Below are 23,328 nucleotides of genomic sequence, written 5' to 3'. Positions count from 1 at the left end.
GTGAAGGCTCTACTATCCTTACAGGATGTTGCAATTTGCTCACCCTCTGTGCACTTCAGGGAAAGGATTATGCAGGGCTGTGCTTTAAAGGCATGATATAATCCTTAGTGACAGAGCCAGAAATGGAACCCAGGAATCTTGACTCCTAGTTCCCTACTGGAACCATCAGATCATTCCCCATGTGAGGGCTGAGAGATTGTGTCAGAGCTGAAAAACTCACATCATGAAATTGCAATACTTGCAAGATGGACAAACTGTGGAGCCGGTTTTCAGTCTCATTTTTACTAATCTGACATATATAGAACAGAAGGGGAGAAGTCACATGTGGAGAAAGCCTAATAGACCATTTGAGTCCATCTCTTGCAACTGCAGGATGTAGTACCTTGGTAAAGAATATATTGGGTATTAAACTGATAGTGAACTTGATCTAAGCCAGGAGACTAAGAATGATAAATTTGTTGATACAGATGAAAATTGCATAGAAATGTAGAAAAATATTGTGTCTGCATGAGTCTAAGGAAAGGGAATGAAGACAAAGCAGCCATTTCCTTACTCATTGGGATTAAACTGTGTGATGTTCGTTAATCTTTGCATCTATAATGAGCTAGTACTGGTCATGCACCCCAAATATCAAAGGGTGAGGAAAACAGAAGCGCCTCATCAAATGTATGACCCTCTCTGAAATGTCATGGGTAATCAAGTGTGGAGTAGTTAATGGTTTGTGATTTGCATGCCATCATTTTCACTGATGTACTACTTAGATAAGGATGGACAGTTTTTACAGGGATGTGTATGAGTTTCTTTCAGAAGTGTGTCCATCTATTTGTTCTAATGTTCAAAAGGTCTGCAGTGCTGTTTGTTTGGAAGAATTGCTTTCCTTATTAATTAGAGTAGCTTTGTTGTGCTAAGGAAGGTGGAGCAGAGTTGTTACCTTGATCTTGCCTGAACTCTGGGGTGTGCCGATGAGTTGGGGGACCTTCCTAAATCTGGGTTCCAAACAACTCGCTGTGGAAGCAGACTGTTCATTTCTAAATGCCACACTGCCATTTAGCAGGAGGTCTCTACAACATAGCAAATAATAAATCCACTATAACAACTCAACATGATGCGTGAATGAGTTCTCTACTTACAATTTTAGTCAAACGCTGCCAGTTGCCGTGGTAGGAGCTAAATACCATCCCCTTCATGTAGGCCTGAAAACTGCCGGAGTTCCATTCTGCCGGGAATGACAGACCCCAGAGGGGAAGCAGCACTCTGTGGTGGTAAATACCATAGCAATGCTTAGCGAGGGTGGCTATAGGCCAGAGAAGTGGCAGAGGTGTATTCAGTAGGTCAACTGGCTGAACACACAATGGGTAGTGGTGGTGGAGGGAAGATGCAACAGCTGCAGATGCTGTTACATCCCATAGGTGGTACTAGTGGCCGCATTCAACAGCTGTGCTTGTGATATGCAGTCTGCCACTTGTTTGAGCTGGGAAGGATTCCTTTACCTCTTCAGCCTTCGCATCCCCAGATAGGTCTCCCATTGACTCAGGGAAAGGCATTAGGACTTGGTCCAAGTTGTGCATAACATCTTTATGCTATGGATGGACACTTGGGTTGGATTTAAGCCTTAACCAGTGGCTCATGCAAATCTTAATTCTGTGTAAAGAGATTCTGAAAGGTCAAATTTGGCCCAAAATTTAGGTTTAATAAAAAAGGAAACATATTTTTCCAAAGCTAATAGTTGTAGAAATGTTTTAGTTATTTTATCTATATATAGACATGTATGTATATAATAGATATTAATGCCAGAAGTAAAAAAAAAGAAAAGAAAAGAAAAGAAACAAATATTACAGCAGCATCTAGCGGTTTCCATTTGAACACACATCTAGTAAGAGACAGTCCTTGCCTCAGAGACAAGTTATATTCTAAGGCCCTTGTCCTGCAAATACTTACGCATATGCTTAGCTTTATGCACTGTGTGTAGTTTCGTTATCACTGTTCATACTGTGTAAAATACATTTTTGCAGGATCGGTGCCTAAATAGACAAGACAAAAGGTGAGAGGGGTAATGGGAACATGTAGGGGAAGTGACTTGCCCAAGGTCACCCAACAGATTGGTGGCAGCAAAGCTAGGCATAGACTGTAGCATTCCAGATTTCCAGTCCAGTGCCCAATCTACTGCATCTTGCTACCTCTAGTGACTGATAGCTAAAATCATACATTCACAGAATTAAACAGTGTCTTTTTTAACCCTGTCAGCTTGCCAATTTCTTTCCAAGGTGGGTTTGCAGTGCCCTTTAAGGCTCTGACTTTGGTGTGGGAACTGCTAGTCCTTGTGGAGAAGACTGTAATTTTCTATGTGTTTGTACAGCACTGGTCACAATTGGTCCACATCCTAGTTGGCCTCAAAGCACTATTGCAATACAAGTGTTCTGCTGTAGTCAATGGGATTTGCCTGGGCATAGAATCCAGGAGCAGGAGCAGGATCAAGCCCATAATTATTAAAAAGAATAGGCAATTAAATTTTAAGAGTCTCATGATTTCAAACAATTTTGGACTTCTTACTGCTTCATATGAATTATTGGTGCACTTAAAAATAATTATTTATACTAATATGTATTGGACATTGCTCTACCATTTTATATACCATATTAACAAACATTTTTTTTATTTGAGACATCTGGTTCATGACAGCTAATTCTTGTGGCAGTAGCAAGTGAACCTTTTAAACAATACTGTCAGGGCTAAATGTTAGGCATTCCCATTTGAAATTGTTCAAGCTGCTACTGTGCTCTATCACAGACTTTATCTAACTTTGGAAGTTTAATTGCCTTTTCACGGAGCTGTTAAGATTTAAGAAATGAGAGATAATCCCAGGCTGACTGGACAGTGCTTTGAGATATAGATCTCCACTCCCATCAGTGCTTTTTCACTGATTGGGGAGGGAAGTTTGTAAACAGGTCTCCTGACAAAGGGATTAGAGCTTGTTAAAGTGGAGATTCAGCCAATTAATCAGTTTTCACCAGAGTATCTTGTAAAAATTAAGATCTTGGTTTGTCCTGTAAATCTTTGCTGCTTCTGGTGGTAAAATAAAAATGGCATTAATTTATATTTAAGTACAAAATAAAAAAGTGTGTTATGTACAGACTTAACTCTGGATTATGGTTGTTTTAAACAATGAACAAACACTTTGTATCATGGAACGCCTTTTCCCACTTGTATTCAAAGGAAACTGTCAGTTAGGATTTTTTAATTGACTAACTATTTGAAATTGACTAGCTGACTCCTCTCCAGAATCTTAATAGCTCCTGAATCCTGGAAAAAGGCTACGAAACTTCCAGAGTTAGATGAAGTCTATGGCAGAACACAGTAGCAGCTTGAACAATTTGAAATTAGAAGGTCTAACACTTAGCCCTGACAGTAATGTCTAAAAGGTCTAGTAGCTATTGACACAAGCATTAGCTGGTATTAAATGCATGTCTGAATGACAAAACCACTCATTTCAAACATTTCTAGTTTCTGATAGAGCACCCTTTTAATGGCATGGCCTGCATTTATTATTTAAATCCTTTTTAACCAAAAAAGTTTCTGAGAGAGCTCTTCTTCTCTCTTAGCCCCCAGTTCAACCAATCCATCCCGATTCAGCAAATGTTTATCGAACTGCCTGAAGTTAAACACATGCTTACATGGTTTGCTGAATTGGGGCCCTCCTGATATTTATAAGCAGTCACATGACGCACCAGTCCTTTTCCTTCCCCTTCCTTTCTGTTCAGTGCCTGCCCACTTTCTCTTCAGTTCACCTTTGCCGTTGCTCATAGTGTGGACACAGCCTTGGAGAGCTTGGGGAAGAGAATAAAGCTGGTTGAAATTATTCTTTTTTCTGTGGAAAATTTTGACTTTTCATCAAAATAAACCAAAGTTTTCAGTTTTCTAAGGAAAAACCAAAATTCTGGGGGGAAATCTGAAATTTTCCAGGAAAATTTTTTTCATTGAAAATACAGTTGTGCTGGAAAATTTACAATCGTACTAATACAGAGTGCCTAGAGCAGGGCCCCCAAATGGGGGAGGAAGAAGGGTACACTTTACTGGGGCGTGGACGCCCTGAGGGTCCCGGCCCAGGTTGCAACCCCCATGGGTATGTGTGTGGGAGGGGGCCCATGTTACAAGTTTGTACTGGGTCTGAAAAAATTATGTTTGGGCGCTGTTCTAGAGGCAGCTCCTGAAAGTGATGTTGATCATGACAGCGTATGAGACAGGAAATACAAATGATCACCAACAAAACCGTGAAACTGGCTATCCCAGTGCTATCAAAATGCACAAAGTAAATAGAGAGAGAGAGAGGGAGTATTCCCTCAAATCTTCTCCATGTTTTAGTAATATTAGGTGTTATGGCTACAGTTAGTATAACATTTTCATACTGAAGTGAGATTTCAAGTTAATGGCAATCCTTGCAGTTCTTTCCTAGTTTTGTTCAGCAGTTTTGATACACTGGCTGGTGAATGATGAACTTCAGAATAGCTCTTCTGATGCTTTTTAGAAGTAGCTTTTTCCATTTAGGGCTTGATTCTACACCTGTTGAAGCCATTGGGAATTCTGCCTTTCATTTCAAAGGGACTACGATACAGTCAGTGTCAATTTCTCTGGCATGTCTTCTCTAGGTAGCAGATACCAGATAAGTCCAGATATGTCATTTTTAACTCAAACAAGCATAGGGATTTACTGGGAAAAAAGCAAATACTCAAGAAATGCTGAAAGAGGACAGGAAGATTCAGTTTTTAAAATGAACTGATGCCTGAGTTATCAGACTAGTTAATTTTTGGTTTTGGTTTTATATTGTTTTTTTTTTTAAAGGCTAAAAAATTCATTAATAATCAGAATAGGTTACTTAGTTTCTCTCAGTTTCTTCCTCTGAGTAGTACTGTTTGTGGGATAAGGGCTGCTCAGTGTGACTCATGGTGGCTGACTTGTGCCCTCTTCTGTCCAAATGGCCTTGTGAATGGAAGAGGAGAGAGAGGAAAGAGGGCTGAGAGCTGCCAGTCCAGCCCCCAGTACATGCAGGGGTGTGGAAGAGGGAACACCTCTCACTCTTTGGCCAGATAGCTTCTCCCCTAAATCCCTAGTGTTCTAGCTAGAGAATTTTTAGGATTTCCTTAGCAACCATTCAAGATGGGGCTTCACTTTGCTAGCCTACGGCTGCACTGGGATGCTTTCTGCCCCAGCTGTCAGTTTAACTGGAGAGGAACTCTTTCTGGGACCTGCTTCTACCCATCTCCCTACAGAAGATCTTCTGTATTTGGAGAAGGGCAGTGGTGACCTGGTGACCCCCAAAGGTACAATATGAAGGGAACAACCACTGGCATCCCTGAATTTCCTGGGGGAAGGGCAACTCAGGAGCAAAGTTGGGGAAATGATCAAGCTACATATGCCAGGCTTCTCAACCTTCTGGACAAGAATGATAAAGATGGGGAAGCTTGGGAAGACCAGACTGAGACCAGATTGAATGTGCAAATAGCATCTATCCAAATCAGACGAATTTCTTGAACTCAATCTGATGTTCAAGGTTCCATCTGCACCTCTAGTTCTCCTGGTTTTGCTTCAAGGTTCTTGTCAAGCCTCTCCTAGAAACCTACCCAATTAAAAACAACGGCATCAAAACCAACCAACCAACCAATAAAACCACACTAACCTTCCAACGTGCTGTTGTTGGTGTTTGCGTTTCTTTATTAATATTTTGGTTCATTCAGTAAAAATGATCTTTGGTGCATAGAAGCTATTGTTTTTGTCCCCAGTGCTGTGAGTTAAGGATATGGAAGTGATTGTAATTTGTAGAAAATGTAAAGTCACTAGCAATAGGAGACAGAGATCTGACGGTGCTGACATCAAAGGAAGCCAACTTTATTTGGAAGCAGCACTGGGCTCATCATGCTGAATTCTACAACTTGACTTTTAAAACAGGCTTGAGAACAGGTTAACAATAATTTGTTCTTCTGGCTTTTTAGGATCTTTACGCATCACAGTGAGTAACTAGTCTGGACCAGAAGAACAACTTAATTTTACAAGAAGCTCATTCATTCATTCTATTTAAAATCTTATTTCACCCAAAACCCAATTATGCTTGGACTGGCAGTGATCAGATAGGCATTGTCTCACAGGTAATGGGGGGGCATAAGGAGTCCTATGGTATTCATGTCGGGGAGACAAGGGAGACTCCCTTTCTTTGACTTTTAGGTCAAAAGAACTAGTCACTGGGACAGCTTGACAATTAGAAAACCCTGATGAGCATTTGGAACTAAAACAGCTGTACAATCACTGAGGGGTTCATGGCGTGGGGCAGAAAGCTCATCAAAAGAGACTATTCAAACAATTGAGTTCTATAATTAACACACAAAAATCTGTTCAGAAATGGTAATAACAGTAAAAGAGAGCTAAGAAGAAGCTGCCTACTCATGTGGCAGATGTGGTTTTGTTACAATTTGAGAAAGAAAAGAACATTAGTGGGGAAAAAATGAAAACAAACTTTTTATTTCCCGGTGTTCGGTTAGAATACAAACTGGAAATATTTCCAAAGGAGCAGGGATGAATTTTTCATACTTTTTTTTTTTTTTGCCAAAACTTAATCTCATTTTCCAACCAATTACAGAGTTATTCAATTTCCCCCCCAAATTTTGGTGAAAAATTAAATTCAAATTTCAACAAGGGGCGGGGGGAGGAGAAAATTTTGGGTGAAAATGTTTGTATTTTTTGCCTGGCTTTAAATAAAACTAATATATAAATAAATCGATGTTGTATACGTTTTTTAGTTTTTAGTTATTTTTTTTTCAAATCTAGCAAAGGTGTCACTCTATACTTAGGACTAGTTACATGCAATAATTCAGGTTTCTTACTTCAACTGATTATATTGCAGCACTGAGCAAAGAAAGGCGTGGGGACAATTTTATCAGCTAGGAGAAGTATTTTGTTTTTGTTGTTTTGTTTATTTTTCAACTTCACTTAATTCTGAAAGGGCTGAATGAAAAAGCCTCAGATTTTGCAACAGAAAATTCACACTTTTCATCTGAAAACAAGCAAAGGAACTTTGTCTGCATATACCTGGTTTCAGGAAGTTACGAACTTCTGAAAATGGGTTTATAATGTGAGGCTGGGATTTTCAAAACAGTCTAAGGAAGTTATACACCCAAAATCCCTTTGAAATTCAGTGGAAGTTGGACCCTTTAAACTCCTGCTTTTGCGATCATAACTGTACTTTTATGGACACCATTATTGAAAGCTATAAGAAAGGCAGGCTAATTTTTTTTCCTTGCTGAGGGTGACAGTGCTCTGTTGAGTGTAATGAAAAGATTAATAAAATAGATTTTCTTAAAATCAGTATTTGTGCAGGTGTGAGTCCAGGGTTTGGTTTTAGGTTCATCCTCGCTTAAAATTAATCTTTTTTTCCCCCAGAAAAAATACAGGTGTCACAATTTCGTTTTTTCACACTGAAAATATTTCTATTTAAGAATTTCCTTGGAAATCTTAAGGATAATTATGTCTTAAAATGTAACCTTGTTATGTTGGTGGGTGATCTGAATGGAAGAAAAGATTTCTCTCTCTCTTTCTCCCTTTTTTTTTTTTTTTTAAACTCATAGAAAGAACTAATTAAGGGAAAGCTAAAGGAATTGAATTCAAAGTTTGTATTGCACATGTAAACTAATCTTTTTACAATGGTATCTTTCGAAAGCTGTGTAAGAATACCATTCATGCTCTGTCCTATCTAGCAAATCCTCCCCAGAAAAGGAGCGAAATGAAGGATTGTCATGAGCAAGCAATAAAGACTTTCAAGGAAGGGGTTCTATTCACACTTGTTGTTTGTCTACTAATTCATTAACGTTTTAAAATACTGTATAATATCTTAGTTTTTTTTTAAAAAGTCCAGAACCAGTCATAATAGGTGTGTCAGCTGTACTTCAGGAAAAGAATAACCCTGACAGGGTTAGGATCAAGTTTTTAAATGAAAATACAATACAACTCCAAGGAGCAAAGAATTGTTGAATAAATGCAACGTATTCTCAAGTATTCCTATGTGCCAAGTGCTGAAATGTAGTGAATCTGTGACCACAGTGACGTGAAGAAAACCATTGGTTCAGTAGTAGGTGATTTTGTATAGCTGAAGCAAAATAGCAGTGTGCTTCAGAAGCAGCCACTGCATTTAGAGAGAGCTTTTTGTGGGTTCTGAAATATTAATGACCAAGGTTTAATGTAGTAGAAAACAAAAGAATGTATTGTGGTAAACAAAGGAGAGAAATTCCTGTGAATTGTAGAATTTCAACCGTACCATGCCTAGTGCGTCCTCTCAATCCCTTCCTAACCACAGAGTCTAAAAAGAGGATATAATGTGGGGATTGTCTCTCAAAATGTGTAACTGCCACATCTTCCTGTTTCTGTGATAAAATGTTAAAGCCACAGCAGAATTTTCTTCCCCTGTGTGGGGCTGGTTAATCCGTGCTTCATTTACCATGTGTCTTGATATTAAAAATAGTCAACTGGTAGTCATTCATTTTATAATTTGTATGAGCTATTACTATAATTAAGCTAGAGCTTGATTTTTTTTTTTAAATGGAAATAGAGTTTGCAGTGTAAGTTAGGTCTCATGAATTTTTTTCATCTCCCTTTCTTTTTACATTACAAAAATGTGCTGTCTCGCTGCATCTGTAGATTTGTCATTTTCAGGATTAGGGCATGATTGTGATGTGAGTTCTGCTAATGCAAACCAGTGGAATTACTAACAATTTACACCAGTGTAACTCAGCTCAGAATCTGTCACTTACATGTCAGTGGTTTAAACCAAAAGCAGCGAGGCTGCTAGCAGTATTTGAGATCGTTTATCAGACATTGTAAAATTAAGGTACTTTTGCTTTCTTTTGGCAGCCCTTACTACAAACAGAATAACCCGTTTTACACAAGTTGCCTTTGTTTACTGTGACTGACTGAGTGACAGCCTGTACCAGTGGGCTTCTATTTGTGTTCAGGGACTAATTGTATTTGATGTGGGGAGTTTGGGCTTGACCCCAGTGCTTCTTTCTGCCAAAGCAGAGGTTTCTGATTTAAATCGAAACCCCAAGGCCATTTGAAGTGTAGCCAAAAAGCACCTTGCAAGCTGAACCTTATCTAATTATGTGATGTGTATAAACTCTGGAAGCATAAATCTTAGTCATTGGAGCAACGTGTTTTTATAAGATTCACTGGTCCAGGGACAGCCAAAGTGAGCGAGAGCGAGATTGATCTCTCAGTGCTTTTATTGACAATGCTCCACACATCATAAAGTTTAGACTCGTTAAGGAAATTCCATAAATGGCTTTGGTTAGTCAGAGAAGTAACTCGCTCCTTTACAAATGTGTTGCTAAAAATCTCTGCCCAGGTACTGTTATGAGCGTATCATAAAAATAAAAGAATAAATGAAAAGCAACAACTGAATGTGTGCAGAGAGGAAGAAAGGCTTTGAAGAGAGGCATATGTGTAACAGCACAGGAACACTAACGATAGTCTCTAGGTGATAAATGAAGAGCCATGAGAGTGAGTCATGCTATAAATATTGGAAATAACCCTTACTTTTACACTCTGTCCTTATAAAAAAAAAAATGCCTGGATGTTTTCTTTGTTTTCTGAAGGGATGAAAGCCAGTGGTGTTGGCTGCCTTCTGTCTTTTGCCCAGGCACTGATTTCTAGGACGACCTACCTGTGGGCCCCTATTAAAACACGCTATTAATGATACTAATGAGTTTTTTCCAAGTGATGTAAAAGTAGCCATCCGTGTAAGCGTTGCGTTTATGAAGATGATGTCACTGAAAGCTCGCCAAGTGCACGTGGGGAGTTAGTGCCAGCAGTGCAGCTGTGAATACCCCAGCTTCGAGGAGGGGAGAACATGCTGATTTCCTCCCTTGGGGAGAAAGAGCCAAATTAATCCCACCTTTCCAGAAAGGAGACATGCCATTTCCGGGCATGCTAGACTAAGAGCCTCACGGCCAATCACAGTGGGTGCCTGTTCCACTCTATCTCAGAAATTGGCACTGTCAGACTATCAGCTGCCATTCCTTAAGTGGTCATGGAATTACACAATTGCACCCTGTTTACTGCACTGTTTGAGTGTGTGACTGCAGGTGGGAAAGGCGAATGACACGGAAGTCCATGTACAATGTAAAGATAAAGCAGATTTTCCAGTTGGTAGGGAAAATGTGTTGGTAGGGAGAAGTTGGTAGGGAAATGTGTTTGTAGGTGCTGTTGTAATTTCCCCAGACCAGCTTCTTATAGGGCCCTCATTTGAATTAGAAATTGGCATCCTTCAGGGTAGGGCTAGCAACTAAGTATTTGGTTTGTTGACTTCTCACCTGGGGCTAGATGGGCATAGTTTGTTCGTCTTTGAAAATATCTCCTGCCTAGATTTTGAGTAAATGAGACAACATTTTATTATCACATCCCAGGTAAATAACACTCTTCATTCCCTTTTCTCCCTCTAGCTTGCAAAATCGGATACTACAAGGCCCTCTCCACAGATGTTTCCTGTGCCAAATGCCCATCCCATAGCTACTCCATCTGGGAGGGCTCTACCTCCTGCACCTGTGATCGGGGCTTTTTCCGAGCTGAAAATGACGCTGCCTCCATGCCCTGCACTCGTAAGTTGGACTCTCTTATTTATTTATTTATTTATTATTTTTGTCTCAGTAATTTCTATGAAAAACATTCCCCTGAGATGCACATCCCACTCTGAGAAGTGTGCTGCTGGCAACAGCTACATTCAGTTACCGTTCCTCTTCAACCAAGTAAATGCAACGCATGGAAGGCGGGTCTCTTCCTGACACGAAACATAACATGAAATTTGCAATTAAATGAGAGATGAAATCATTGCTGTAAAAGTAAATAGCTCAGCAGTAATAATCAGAGGTTTGGCCTCATGCTCCATTACTTATGTTTCTGTATTTCCTAGAAACCCCAACCGAGACTGAGAATCCATTTAGTTAGTTACTGTATACTTACATATGAAGAGACCGCTTCTGTCCCAGAGAGTTTACAACCTAAAGAGACGAGACAGACAGAGGTTGGGAGGGGAAGGAGAGGCACAGAGGAGTGAAGTGACTTGCCCAAGGTCACACAGCAAGTCAGTGGCAGAGACAGGAATAGAACCCGTATCTCCTGAGTCCCCGATCATCACTCTGCATTAGACTACATAGCCTCTAATGCTTTAAAATCTTAATGTTTGTAGAAATTGTGATACGTTTGCTGACAGTTACTAGGATGAATGTAAATATCTGCATATTTAATGAGACTATCAGTGTTGATTAGTTCAAAATGTACAGCATGACCCTGTAATGGTGGTAGTAGTAGTCTTAAATTCCAGGATGCTTGGTTTGTTGTGTCCCTGATACATTCCTAGTTTATAAGTGCATATGTGCAACCTGTAAATCCCCCACTCGCTCCAACATGAGAGGAAACGAGATTGATTACATTTTAATTCCACAAGGATGTTTTCATCAGGGAGAGCAAGAGGGATGGTGCAATGAGCATGCCTCTGTGGGTAGGTGCAACCAGCATATCAGTCCAGGTATCTGTTAGTGGGTCATGTGGCCTAAGCACTGGGACTTAAACCATCCCTCAGCTTAATATTTTGATCATTGAGGGGTTTATTTCTGTATGAATGTAATATTTTGAATTAATAAACATAATCGGCTATATTTTGTTGGGGGATATTTATGTTGGCTAGAGCCAGAACCAGGGTGTCGGGGTATCGGAGTGTCTGTGTGAGAGAGAACGCTTGTTTGTTTTGATAGTTTTTATTGTAATCCAGATTTCTTAAGGGGAGATGGGCCACATTTTATAGTGTCCCTTTAAATCTTCATTTCTCCCCTTCAAAGAGGAAATATATTTTTGTCCATTAGTGTTATAGCACCCCGCTAAATTCCAGTCCTTCCCTTCCAAAAATCACAACCCCGAGCAACATTATTATACCGGCTAAAGTTTCTAATGGAGGCCTGGCCTTAGTCAGTGATGTCCTGACCGAAAATGAAACTATCCAACAGAGGTTTGAGATAAGGAGGTACAGCATGTGCAGGTGACGTAAGTGCAAAGAGTGTTCTCCTGGATGATGAGTCATTCCCAGGAAGGGTTTTGAGGGAGGATGACATTTACATTTGCAAGTGCAGTTCTTCCTGGTGGAACATACTCCTGCAGATGATCAGTTTGGGCTAAGATCCATGTTTGCTAAATTTAATCACTGGGGGTGAGGTTCTGACTAACTTTTGTGTGTTGTGGCAGAGGCTGGTGCTATGGTTGGTCACAACTGCAGGCGCGGCTCTCAGGATTACCCCCGGGCTCTACCTTAACCCAGAAAGGTGGAGACGAGGAGATGGGGACATGGCCCTGTCCCCACTCTTCACTTCTGCAGTGGCCACAGGGGGAGGCAGGGAGGAGACTGCTCGCAGAGGCAAGGAGGCTGCACAGTCCCAAATGTACTGGAGTGTTTGGGGGAGAATGATAGTCATGCTCTGAGCTCTGCCTGGAACAGTGTGGATTTGTACTGCACCCACTGTAGCCCAATGCTCTGATTTGAGCCTGTATCTATTACAGTAAAGGGGGGGCGTGCATGCCTGCACTTGCATGTGATTGGTAAGAAATGTGAAATGGGTTTGCTTTGTTGGATTGCTAAAAAGTTTAAAGACTTTATTTTTGTGTGACCCAATGTGAAGGAGAACACCCAGGTTATTTCTGCGTTTGTTTCTGAAGGAGAGGGCAGTCACATTCGGTGTGCTGCTCATTCTCCAGCACACCCCTCCTCTGACATTTTTTGGTTTTGCTACATTCTAATGTTGTTTATGACTGTGTGTGTGCTTATGACATACTCAACAGAACAGGTCAGCCACTCTGATCGTGAAGTGTATCCCTCCATGAGCATGCACAGCAAGATGGGTTTTGCAAGAGAACACTCATTCCACTTCTCCTTCCTGGTCCACCTCCAAGCAGCTTTTTGCCAACTCCTTCCTGGCAAGTGACAGAAGCAGTTTAGAGAGCTTGTATTTAAGTAACCCCTCCACGAGAGCCCTCTGAGTTTGTCTACCTTTCCTAACAAGATGTGAAGACGGAGAAGAACTTAAATATCAGAAATTTTTTCAAACCGATTTCAGTCTCTAATCAGTTCTTACCAGTTGGTTAAACCAGGTGACAAACTCAATTCCCTTGTGCTGACAGCCATAATAATAAGGCACCTTCTTTGTTCATTATGCTCTCTTTAACCCTGGTATTCTCATTCAGCCCTGCATTTAGTAATCGCTCAGTGTGACGGCACACTAATGAAGAAATAAAACACAGTATCTGAGATCCATTCTTCTAGCAAAAAGATAGACTATGCTCCACTGGCTTGTAAAATCAGGTTTCTGTTCACTTGGAGAACTATTAGACCAGGTGAACAAAAGTAGTGTTGGGTAATTTGGAGGGAAACACCTGGAATAGACTGTGGATTGATCCTTTTTTTAAATATATATTCTCATTTCTAAACCCTTTTTTTTTTTTTTTTTTTTTTAATATGAAGAACGTCAGTCTTCTCAGGTCTTTTTTCTGTAGAGTCTTGACCCTGTGGTATTGATTTCTTTTAGTAGTATATAGGCTGCTCTCTTGTCCTTATATCTTACCCTTTGTAGGCTTGGGGAGGAAGACACATACAGCTTTCCATTAGCCTGATTGTGCTTTTGGATGAGAGGGAATTAGAGATCTTCCTTCCCTTCCCTTTTACACAGTTCCCATGACAATGAGTATTGCATCTCGTTTCTGATGTGCTGGGCCGAGTATGTCCCCCAAAGTTCGGAATATTCTGACACCACCCCTTAGCATCAAGGTTTTGATGAGGAATATCTAACATGTTCTTTGTTCCATGGTAAGTTATAAAAAACACTTTTAACCCTTTCTCATGCCAGTGTTACCCAATTAAGTAAATGGCCCAAATTTGACTCTTAGCTATGCGGGTAGAAGTCCAGTATAGATCCACTGATGTCAGTAGTTACTCCTGACTTACACCTATAAAATTGAGAGCAGAATATGTAGGGTAGGACTGCATGTGTGTGAATGACAGCAGAGTTTGACCTACAGATTGTAGCTGAGACATGTGAATAAGGCAGAATAGATGCACAAAGACAGGAAGACACGTGTTTACTTAAGGGTGAGAAGGGAACTTTCACTTCAGTCTCCTCTCTGAGGAATAATCACTGATGTTATGTTACCGCCGAAGAAAAAAACCACCTCCTCCTTTCTTATGCATGATTCTCCTTCTTTCTTTGGATCTGCCTCATTGGCAAAGTTAGGAATTCAGGCTTGCATTCCTAAAGCACACTGGGCTTGTCAGCTCTGTGCTAGTGCAAGGAAATGGTATAATTGACTTATATATACACTTGAGCACAGACTGTGGAAAACCTAGTCGTTTTCCCCCTCTGGAAGCATGGCAAAACTTATACTAATGCAACTATTCAGACCTTTATTATATTTCAGTACTTGCTGAGAAGATGGGTCTGTCAAAAGGTTAGCACTTCTATGGGGGTAGAAATGGTCTCCACAATAAACAAATCTACAAGAGATAGAAAGCCACCAATTTAACAGTCATGCTCCTTATTCCTGAATTTCCCTTAATCCATGAAGATGCAGATTTTAAACACTTTATTTCCCCCCTACTAAATTCCATCCTGGCATAGGGGCAGGTGTAATTCCCATTCCAGTCAATGAGAGTTACTCCTGCTTATCCCATGTGTCTCTTTCACTGTTTTTTAAACAAAAAATGCACACGTTATAAGCTGGCCTGGCACACTTTTGTATTGTTTATATTGCCTGTTTGATCAAGATTATGAATGATTTGTGATTGGTAGAATTTTAGAAAAGAGGTGATTAGCATAGAATGTCCATCTTGAGATCTGTCTAAGTAAATGACCCCGAATCATTTAGTCCGTTGTGCCACCCAAACAAGGACTGACTGATTGATTGATAGTTTGGTGTGGCCTGAAATATTCTTAAAACAGATGCTTTTTAAAGACAGTTTATACCAAAGGATCTTAGAGTTAATGAGGACAAATTTAGCAAGCTGCATGGTGAAAGTGCCTGCTTTAAAAAGGCTTTCTCCAGTTTAGGTTATCAAGAAATCAAAAGAGCCTTACTTCAAACAGCAAACATCACTTAGTTTGTCTTTACATTCACCTCTTCTAATTGAATTTAGTGCACTTCTGTATTTCCTCCAGAAAGTATATTGTTTTTAAATTACCATTTCAGTCCTATTACTCAAGCCCCCTGCTTCTAATGCTTTCTGACAGTTATCAACATAATGAACCATAATGAAATGATGAGCAATCTACAGTGGAAACTCAATGTGGATTCCACTAGTGCTGTGTGACTGTGTTGTTAAAATTTGAATGCAAATTAAAATAACACTGTCCTTATTTGCTTCCAAGGTCAAGGTTTAAAAAAAGGTCTGTAAGGTCAAAACACTTTAATCTTGCAAATGTTACATTCTAATATATGTCCTTCATTCCATCCTCTGTGTTACACTTAAAATATCATAAAGATAAACATTGGCCTACATTTTCAAAAATGTGGGTGTAGTTACATTCCTAATTTGCATGTACATTCACAATAACTGTGCATGCAACTGACTAATTACAGAAAGAGCTGGTCATCTGAGCATGTATTTAGTATGTTTACTACAATTGCTTATATTTTTTCATTAAAAAACACACATTTTTCTTAAGCGTAGCCCTCCACTGTACATTCAGACACATTCTGATTGTCACCTTTCTAATTTTATATAATTTGAGATCAATTGGTGGTGCAGAAGAACCAGATGATAGGGAATAACATGGCCATAGAAGCGGTAGGCAGTGTGTTGCAGGCAGCTTTAGCATGGACTTCTCCATATTTTCTTCCCAGGGTTTCCCCCATAGTCTTTCTAATAGTAAGAAATTCATTTTGAGGCCTTTATTGAGCAGTTGTACCATATGCTATGAGAGAGCAAATGAGGTCCAGTGTAAATGACATTGAAACCAATGCTAGAGACCACCCTTATTCGTCTACCTTCTGTCTTAAGAGACAGTATTTCCCAATGTAAAAATTCTGCCCCACCTTATTATAAGACCATAATTAAACACCTGATTCCCTTAAGACTGATTTAATTATATGAAATGCTGCCTCATTTTAATAATAACAATAACCCATAACTGTATTGTGCAGAGCTTCTTTCATACCAGCTGTTATCTTGAAACACTTTTTAGGATAAAATATTACAGTAGCAAACTTATATAAAAATAACAGAGAATGGAGAAAGAATTGTATTTTGCAAAGGCAATAGGGAAGGATGGTTTTGGGGGAGTTTTCTGTTTTGGTTTTAGATGAGACTTGGAACTCCATCATCACTGAGTTGCAGCTATATTGGAAAGTATTTGGGATGGCAGGAATTTCAGAGGAGAAGGCTCTCTCACCTCAAACAGTATGATTGGATGAAGGGACTGTGGTGAGGGTAAGTGGAAGGAGGCAATGGGTATGGGACAAGAAGAAGGCTGGAACAAGTCTATAGAACATTTTAAAAACAAAGAACATTTTTGGCACAGATCTTGATGTGAACAGGGAGCCAGGGGAGTTGTACGAGGCTGTGTCTTTATAGTCATTAAGGCTAAAATCAACAGTTCATTAAATACGGGATCCCCTTGAGATATTAGCCGACCTCTGCCTATCTTTGTCCGTAGCTTTAAATTAGTATAGACATTTACGGATTAACTTGGGACTCCGATTTAGGCCCAGTCCTGAAATCCATACTCAGGCAAAATTCCCATTGAAGTAAATCGAGTTTTGCCAAAGTAAAAAATTCAGCAGTTTTTACAGTGACATGACCTATTTTTCTAGGTTGCATTTTTTCTTACCACGTGTCCAAAGTACCTTTTGCCATCCATATTGGGTTTCATTTCTTTTAATCTAAAAAGCAATTGGATGGATATTTGCTCTCAGCTGCAGTTAAGCTAGTTAGTGAAGATGTGGTCATGCTTCTTAAGCTGTGTGAGAGCATGAGTTGCCACGCAGGCTGGTTTAGGAAGAGTCCGTAGTTGTTACTAGAGTAGTCATTGGTGGGGGAATTCAGAGAGCCCACACAACGGCAACATATGTGCCTTAAACCTCCAATGGCACATGAATAATTAGAGCTCTGCAGTAACCAGTTTAGCTTCAGAGCAGAGGAAATATCAATTGCATTGTTCTTTAAATCAAAGAAACTGAGTCTGTTATGTATCCGGTAACCAAAGGGGAAAAGGTCTTTTGGCAAGTCAATAGGAAATAATACATGCCAGGAAAATGGACATTGCTATCACTGGCTCAGTTCCAAAGGCCCTAGTCAGGCAAAACTCCCACTGAAGTCAAAGGGAGTTTTTGCCCGAGTAAAAATTTTGGAATCAGTCCCTTGTGTACCAACCAATCAGATGTCCTGGTTTAATCTGTTAAAAACCTGAATTAATATGATTCTGTGCCCCCAGAAGAAAGTAGCAGATGATTGATTGATGAGTGATTCAAGTGGTTGTTACATTTTGTGGCCTGTTGACTTTAGCCCTCACAGTTGTAAAAACACATAGCCTGTAATGATCAATGACCAGGAATGCCCACGCAACTAAGAAGCAACGGTTGCCCTAAATGGCAGCGCTTATGTAAACTAGCCTGCAGCAAGGAAAGAGCTGTCCTCAACTGCTGAAAGAAAGCAATTAGTGGCAGCAACATATACAACTGTCAGGGGAAAGCATGGGCTTTATTTCAGAGTCAAAACTTACACATCCCCAGTGTTTACTCTGCGTTATAACCTGTCTTTCAGCTGGAGAGAGATTAACAACAAAGGCTTATCTGAAGGGTTTCGCAGCCCAGACACTGAAGGATTATTGACAGCTCTAAAGTTGTACATGATTAATGAAGCTTTATAAAATAGAAGGAGGAGAGCCAAGGTGCTTCTTCTTGAACTCTTGGCCTTGCACCAGTTTCCCCAACATTTCAGTGAGGCAGCCACAAGGAAGTTAAAGAATTTTATCTTATTATTTATTTAAGTTATTTTTTTCTGTGCACCCAATCGGAAACATTGCCATCTGCATTTGCGCTGAACTGTGTCTCTAGGGAGTTCAATTTTAGACTTATGGTGGGTTTTTAAAAAATAAATTACTGTTACGGTTAAAAGACTTGGGTTCTGGGAGCTGCTCTTGATACAAATCTTTTTCCTCTTTGCATCTCTTTATATAGTCCTTTTTATTCTTGCTATATCATATGCAATGTTTCGCTTCCAAAACTCATACTACGAAATGTATTTGATTTTTTTATGATTTATTATACAGTGAATAATGTGTGTCCACCTAGGCTTTCTTGTCATTAGAGAAGCTGACATCTGGACATTTACTCCTAGATGCCTATTGTGCAAAGTTGTTCCTGTATCTTATCAAAATTTCAGGGCTTGCCTATAGTCTACTCAAAGCCAAGTTCCTGATTCAAATCAGTCCTATTCATACCAGATCCCTTTTAGATTGCAGTGAGTCTTGGCTGGTCTTTTCTGTTGTATGACTCCTTTGTGCAGCAGACTAGGCTCTCCTTCATGTAGGGCTGAATACCCTCAACTCCCTTCAAAGTCAATGGAGTTGAGGACAGTCAGCATCTCACTGGTTCGTTCTGTAGAGTCTGATCCAAAGCCCATGGAAGCCAATCAGTCTTTCCTTTGCCTTCATAAGCTTTGGATCAGGGCCATAGTTTAAATTTTGCTGCATTTAATAGTATGTGTTTAATAAGACGGGCTTAAAGATCAAGATTAGGATTGCTTTAAATTGCAGCAGGGCCTCTTAACATTTTATGTTGTGCTAGAATCACAACGATCCTTATCAAGCTAGGGTCAGTCTTGCCAGTACTAGGTTGGATAAATGATTCTTCCCCCCCCCCCCCCCCCCCCCCCCAGGACAGCACAGAGACAGTCAAAGAAGATAGAAGTCCTTTCCCTAATGTTTGGTAGGAATTGCCAGTGAGTTACAGTTTCCTTTGGGCTTCATACTACAAAGCCAAAGTAGACTGAATGCTGGGTAAGAACCCATTCAAAAGTGTACACGCATCCCTCCCTCTCTCCCTCTGGATGGATGGATTTGAATTCCAATGAGTGAAAGCCTGATCCTAATAGGTACTTAGGCCCAGATTTTTAAAGGTATTTATGCATTGCAACACCCAGGTCTCATTTTCAATAGGAGCTAGAAACTTAAGTCCCATTGAAAATGTGATATAGGCTCCTAAACCAGTTAGATGCTGGAATGCTGAGCAGAGCAGCACCTAAATACCTTTAAAAAACTGGGTGTGAGTGTTCTCAGTGCCTGCTGACCTCCCAGAAGGCTCTCTGCATCTTAGAGGAGGCATTCAGCACCTTTCAGGATAGAGCCTTTTGAGGTTTAGGCTCAACACAGCAATAGCTGGTTTTCATTTCATCCTGCATCATGTGATATGAGCCATACTGGAGGATGAGCTTCTGTTAGGGCCTGATTCACAATCCACTGAAGTCAGTGGAAAGTCTTTTGTGTAATTTAGTAGTCCAGTCAGGAAATGGAAGAATCCCCATCTCTTTTAAAAGTGACTAATAGAAAGAGCGCCTCGTTTTAAAGACACTACTGTAAGTAACTGAAGAGATGTTTAAGATAAAGCCTGGCCTTGTTGTGTGGTGTATATTTGGAAAAACTCCATTAACATGTCTGTGGAGAGCATGGGTTTCTCTTTGCTTTTTTAATAGAGCTGCACCCACACACAGGCGCGCACACACACACACACACACACACTTTCAAGGTAGTAAACAAAATCTTAGCCCAGGTTGATATTAAACAGAAATCGTTATATCTGCTTGCTGATGGTATCATTGTGGTCCCTGGTGGGCAAGCGTCAAACAATCACAAAACCCGCTAACACCGATGCCCTTATAGACACCCTCAACAGAGAGGCCAAGGACTGAGCTGGTACACAGACAGGCACACCCTCCAGCTTCTTGTGCCGATCCCTCTAGTAACAGGGCTGAGTCACTATGGCAGGGCAGTTGGGACAAGCTTGCACAGCTACTGTCAGTGCTTTATCTGTTCTGTATCTAAATAGACATTAGTTGTCACTGCTATCAATATAGCACCTCTCACAAGCACTAAATTCACTTTAAAAGCATTATGAAACACATTTCCCCCTGGATGTTGAACCCATGCTGGGTCCTAGAATTGATTTTTTTTTTTTTATCTAATAGAAAAAGCATTACTAAGATACCCTATAATGACTATTCAGGTTCATTAAAAAGAAAATGCTTTATCATAAATGCTTTGTCCACATAAGTCCAAAGAAAAAGGGGGAAAAAATAAACCCGTTTATTGCTTTTATGGAACAGAAAGCCCTTCAGGAGTCTTGGTAAGAAAAAGTGTTTGTTATCACCCCTTTGCTCTGGATAAAACGCCCCTGCATATACCACCTACATTAGAAGACTGTCCAAAATTTCAGAATGTTGGTTGTTTCAAAATTGAATGCTGACATCCTGTCAGGCCGAGGCAGCTTTGATGACTTGAGAGCCACGCTATAAATTCCAAGCTTTGCCGTGTCTGACTATGCAGAACAACAAAGTGGCTCAGGAGCTGCTGTGCTGGAATCCTTTCTTTCTTTTCGTTCACTGTCCTTTAATCCAAACTTCTAACCACATATTGTTGCTGAACTAAATTAACTGGTCTAGTGAAAACAGTATTTCCTACGCCAAACAAGTGTATCTGGTCCAGTTGTGGAAAGCTATAATTTAATTTACTGTCTGCACACACCCAGGGAGGCTTTCAGAGAAATACCTTGCTGGGCAGATCACTAATAAAAATGCAATATGTAAAATCCCTGGTATTAAAACCTTAGTCATAGCAAGAGCTCACATGCAATTACCTAAAACAATGTATGCAAATTTCTATCCCTAATCCTAACACCGGTACTGATTATTTCTCAAGGCTTTGAAAGGCCATATAGGTCAGGGAGGATTTACGGCAGCAGGGAGACAGGGCAGATTGGGACTCTTAGGGTGTGTCTGTGTGAAGGGTCAGACTGTGCCTGTATGTCACAGATCATGGTAGTACGGAAAGGCACTGAGCTGGTGGGAACTCCTCAGGTAGACACAATGCCTCCAAGAGTGCAGGGAGAGCACAGTCACAGCACCACCCTTTGGCAAAGCGTGGTATTCACTTTCCTCCATGCACACAGGGTCTGTTCTGCTGACCTGTAATGGGGTCGTGGTCCCGTTCTTCACTCCTTTTGGGGAGTCCTATGCCAGCAGTGGTTCTAGATTTGCACAGTCCTGGAACAATTTGAGTGCCAGGACTGTGATTGTGTCAGGTCCTTGAGCCTAAAGGGGAATGAAGGGCTGGGTGAAATTGATCCCTGTGAGAGGAAGCCATGTCAGAAGCATTGATCCAATTGCATGAAATGATCTTTGCAACACTTGCCTTTTGCAATGGTGGAGCACACTCAGAGAGCAACACTTTTTTTCTGACAGAAACATTTAGGCACATCCACACAATGGCCTCTCTTCTGGTTGTCTGTTAGGTGGTTCATGATTAGGGACATCAGTAGTAATCTGACAAGGACCATTTCTGTATTAAACAAAAACTCTTTCTAAACGTAGAGCTTGGTAATGCTTCTCTGGGAAACCGATAGACACAATGCAGTGGGATGAAATGTACCTCTCCTGCTGTGCTCAAGGTCTCCTGTATGCTTCAAGTTACCTCATGGTTACACTGATTTAGGATGGCTGTTGTGAAGTGGAATTTATGGGGTCCAAGAACGAGTAAAATTCAAAATTTCCTTCCCTGCTTTATCTGCGGGACATGCGATATTGTGATTCCAGCACTTGGGGCTTTAAGAAGAGCACCAAAAATCATGAAACTTGTGACAAAACACTGTTGCAGAGCCATCACCCCAACTCCTTCTGTCCCGTAGCCAAACCTCTCCCCATGAATGCAGCTCTCTGGCCTGCAGAAGGTGCCATTTCCCTGTGCGATCACAGTAGCGTGCTTGCTCCCTCCACTTGCTTTGCAGTGGAAAAACACTGGCTTCACTCTGTTTAGTACCCTCTGTGTTCATGAAAGGATTTTCCCCTGTCGCTGTAAGGGTATTTTCTTCTTACCTAGCACAGGCAGCTTTCGTGTCTGAAACAAAGGACATGCCGATCGCAGGTGAGGTAGGAAAAATGCTCTGTGTTTTAGAAAGCAGACTGAAACTGGGCTTGTCAATCTGAAAATTCTGCCCACTCCTTGTCCATATAGCTCCATTAGCAAATATGCTTCAGGAGGAAAGGAAATTGCCTTTCCCCTCTCCTTAATGTCAGTCCACCATTTGGTAACTCCCCCACATCTTCCTTTTCATGCTGGAGGTGGTGTGCTCATCTCTGCGACCTGCATGCATCTGCTTTCCTAGTTTTCCGCTTCGTTGCGTCTCTGTTTAGACACTGCCATGCCCTGTCCCACATACTAATTACTGACTTTTTGCTTCTGAGGAGCTTGATTCATTGTGGCACATTTTCCCACGTGAAACTGGACATAGAGCCTTGGAAAACTGTCTTAATGCCTTAAAGGACTTCGAAGTAACTCTGGGTTTAACCCAAAAGTTGCTGCAGTGTCTGAGCCAGATGCAGCTATTTACTTTCTTTGAAATCTTTTATAGGCCAGACTGTACAAACCTTGCTCATCTTCATGAATGCCCCTGTTAAAATCAATGGGAGAGTACTACTCATCAAGAGTAAGGGTTTTACAAGCAGTATACACTAATCAGTCTCGCCTTAATGTCAACCGTTCTCCCAGTTCTCCAGACTTGCGAACAAGAGTGGGCAGATGCCATCGAGGGTGGCGTTATAGTAAGTGTAATGGCAGGTCTGTAGGAAAAAAAGCAGTTGTTTGGCTTGTCAGGCTCTCACTTTAAGACACTTGACATTTCCACGAAACAAAGAGCTGTGTTTGTTTAGGGCCTGATCCTGTGAGGTAACGAGCATCTTCTAGGATTTGTTGATTTTTATGGGTGTTCAAGTCCCTTAGCAGAAGAGAGTGGGGTAGGATTGCCCTCAGTTTAGTGGGACGTACTTCTGCTGTTTGTTTCTGGATGCTTCTATTTATTTATTTTCCGAAAAGACATTTTAACTTTTTGATTCTCTTGTTGTGATGAAACTGCTGGAAGGTAGAAAGGCAAAATTTTCTATGAGACAGACATACAGAGGGACAAATGCTGTCATCCTGTGTGATTAGCTTGAGCAAATGGCCTTTATTTAAAGGAGCTTTGTGACTATAGGTGGGAGTGTGAATGGGAATCCTC

General features: G+C 40.7%; 1 protein-coding gene across 3 annotated transcripts in view; it reads left to right on the top strand.

Annotated features, from left to right (window-relative positions):
* The window catches only part of EPHA4 (EPH receptor A4), a 115,173-nt gene that overhangs the window by 34,372 nt on the left and 57,473 nt on the right, over nt 1-23,328 (top strand). For all 3 annotated transcript variants that reach the window (XM_067538962.1, XM_067538963.1, XM_067538964.1), the window contains exon 4: nt 10,476-10,631. In XM_067538962.1, the coding sequence (XP_067395063.1) occupies nt 10,476-10,631 (156 nt within the window). The remainder of the gene's footprint in view (nt 1-10,475; nt 10,632-23,328) is intronic.

Source organism: Emydura macquarii, unplaced genomic scaffold, assembly GCF_026122565.2.
Source record: "Emydura macquarii macquarii isolate MOO-44397 ecotype Brisbane River unplaced genomic scaffold, CSIRO-AGI_Emac_v2 contig_499, whole genome shotgun sequence".
Taxonomy (NCBI): Eukaryota; Metazoa; Chordata; order Testudines; family Chelidae; genus Emydura; species Emydura macquarii.
Note: the sequence above shows the minus strand (reverse complement) of the source record. Positions and strands in the feature narration are given on the sequence as shown.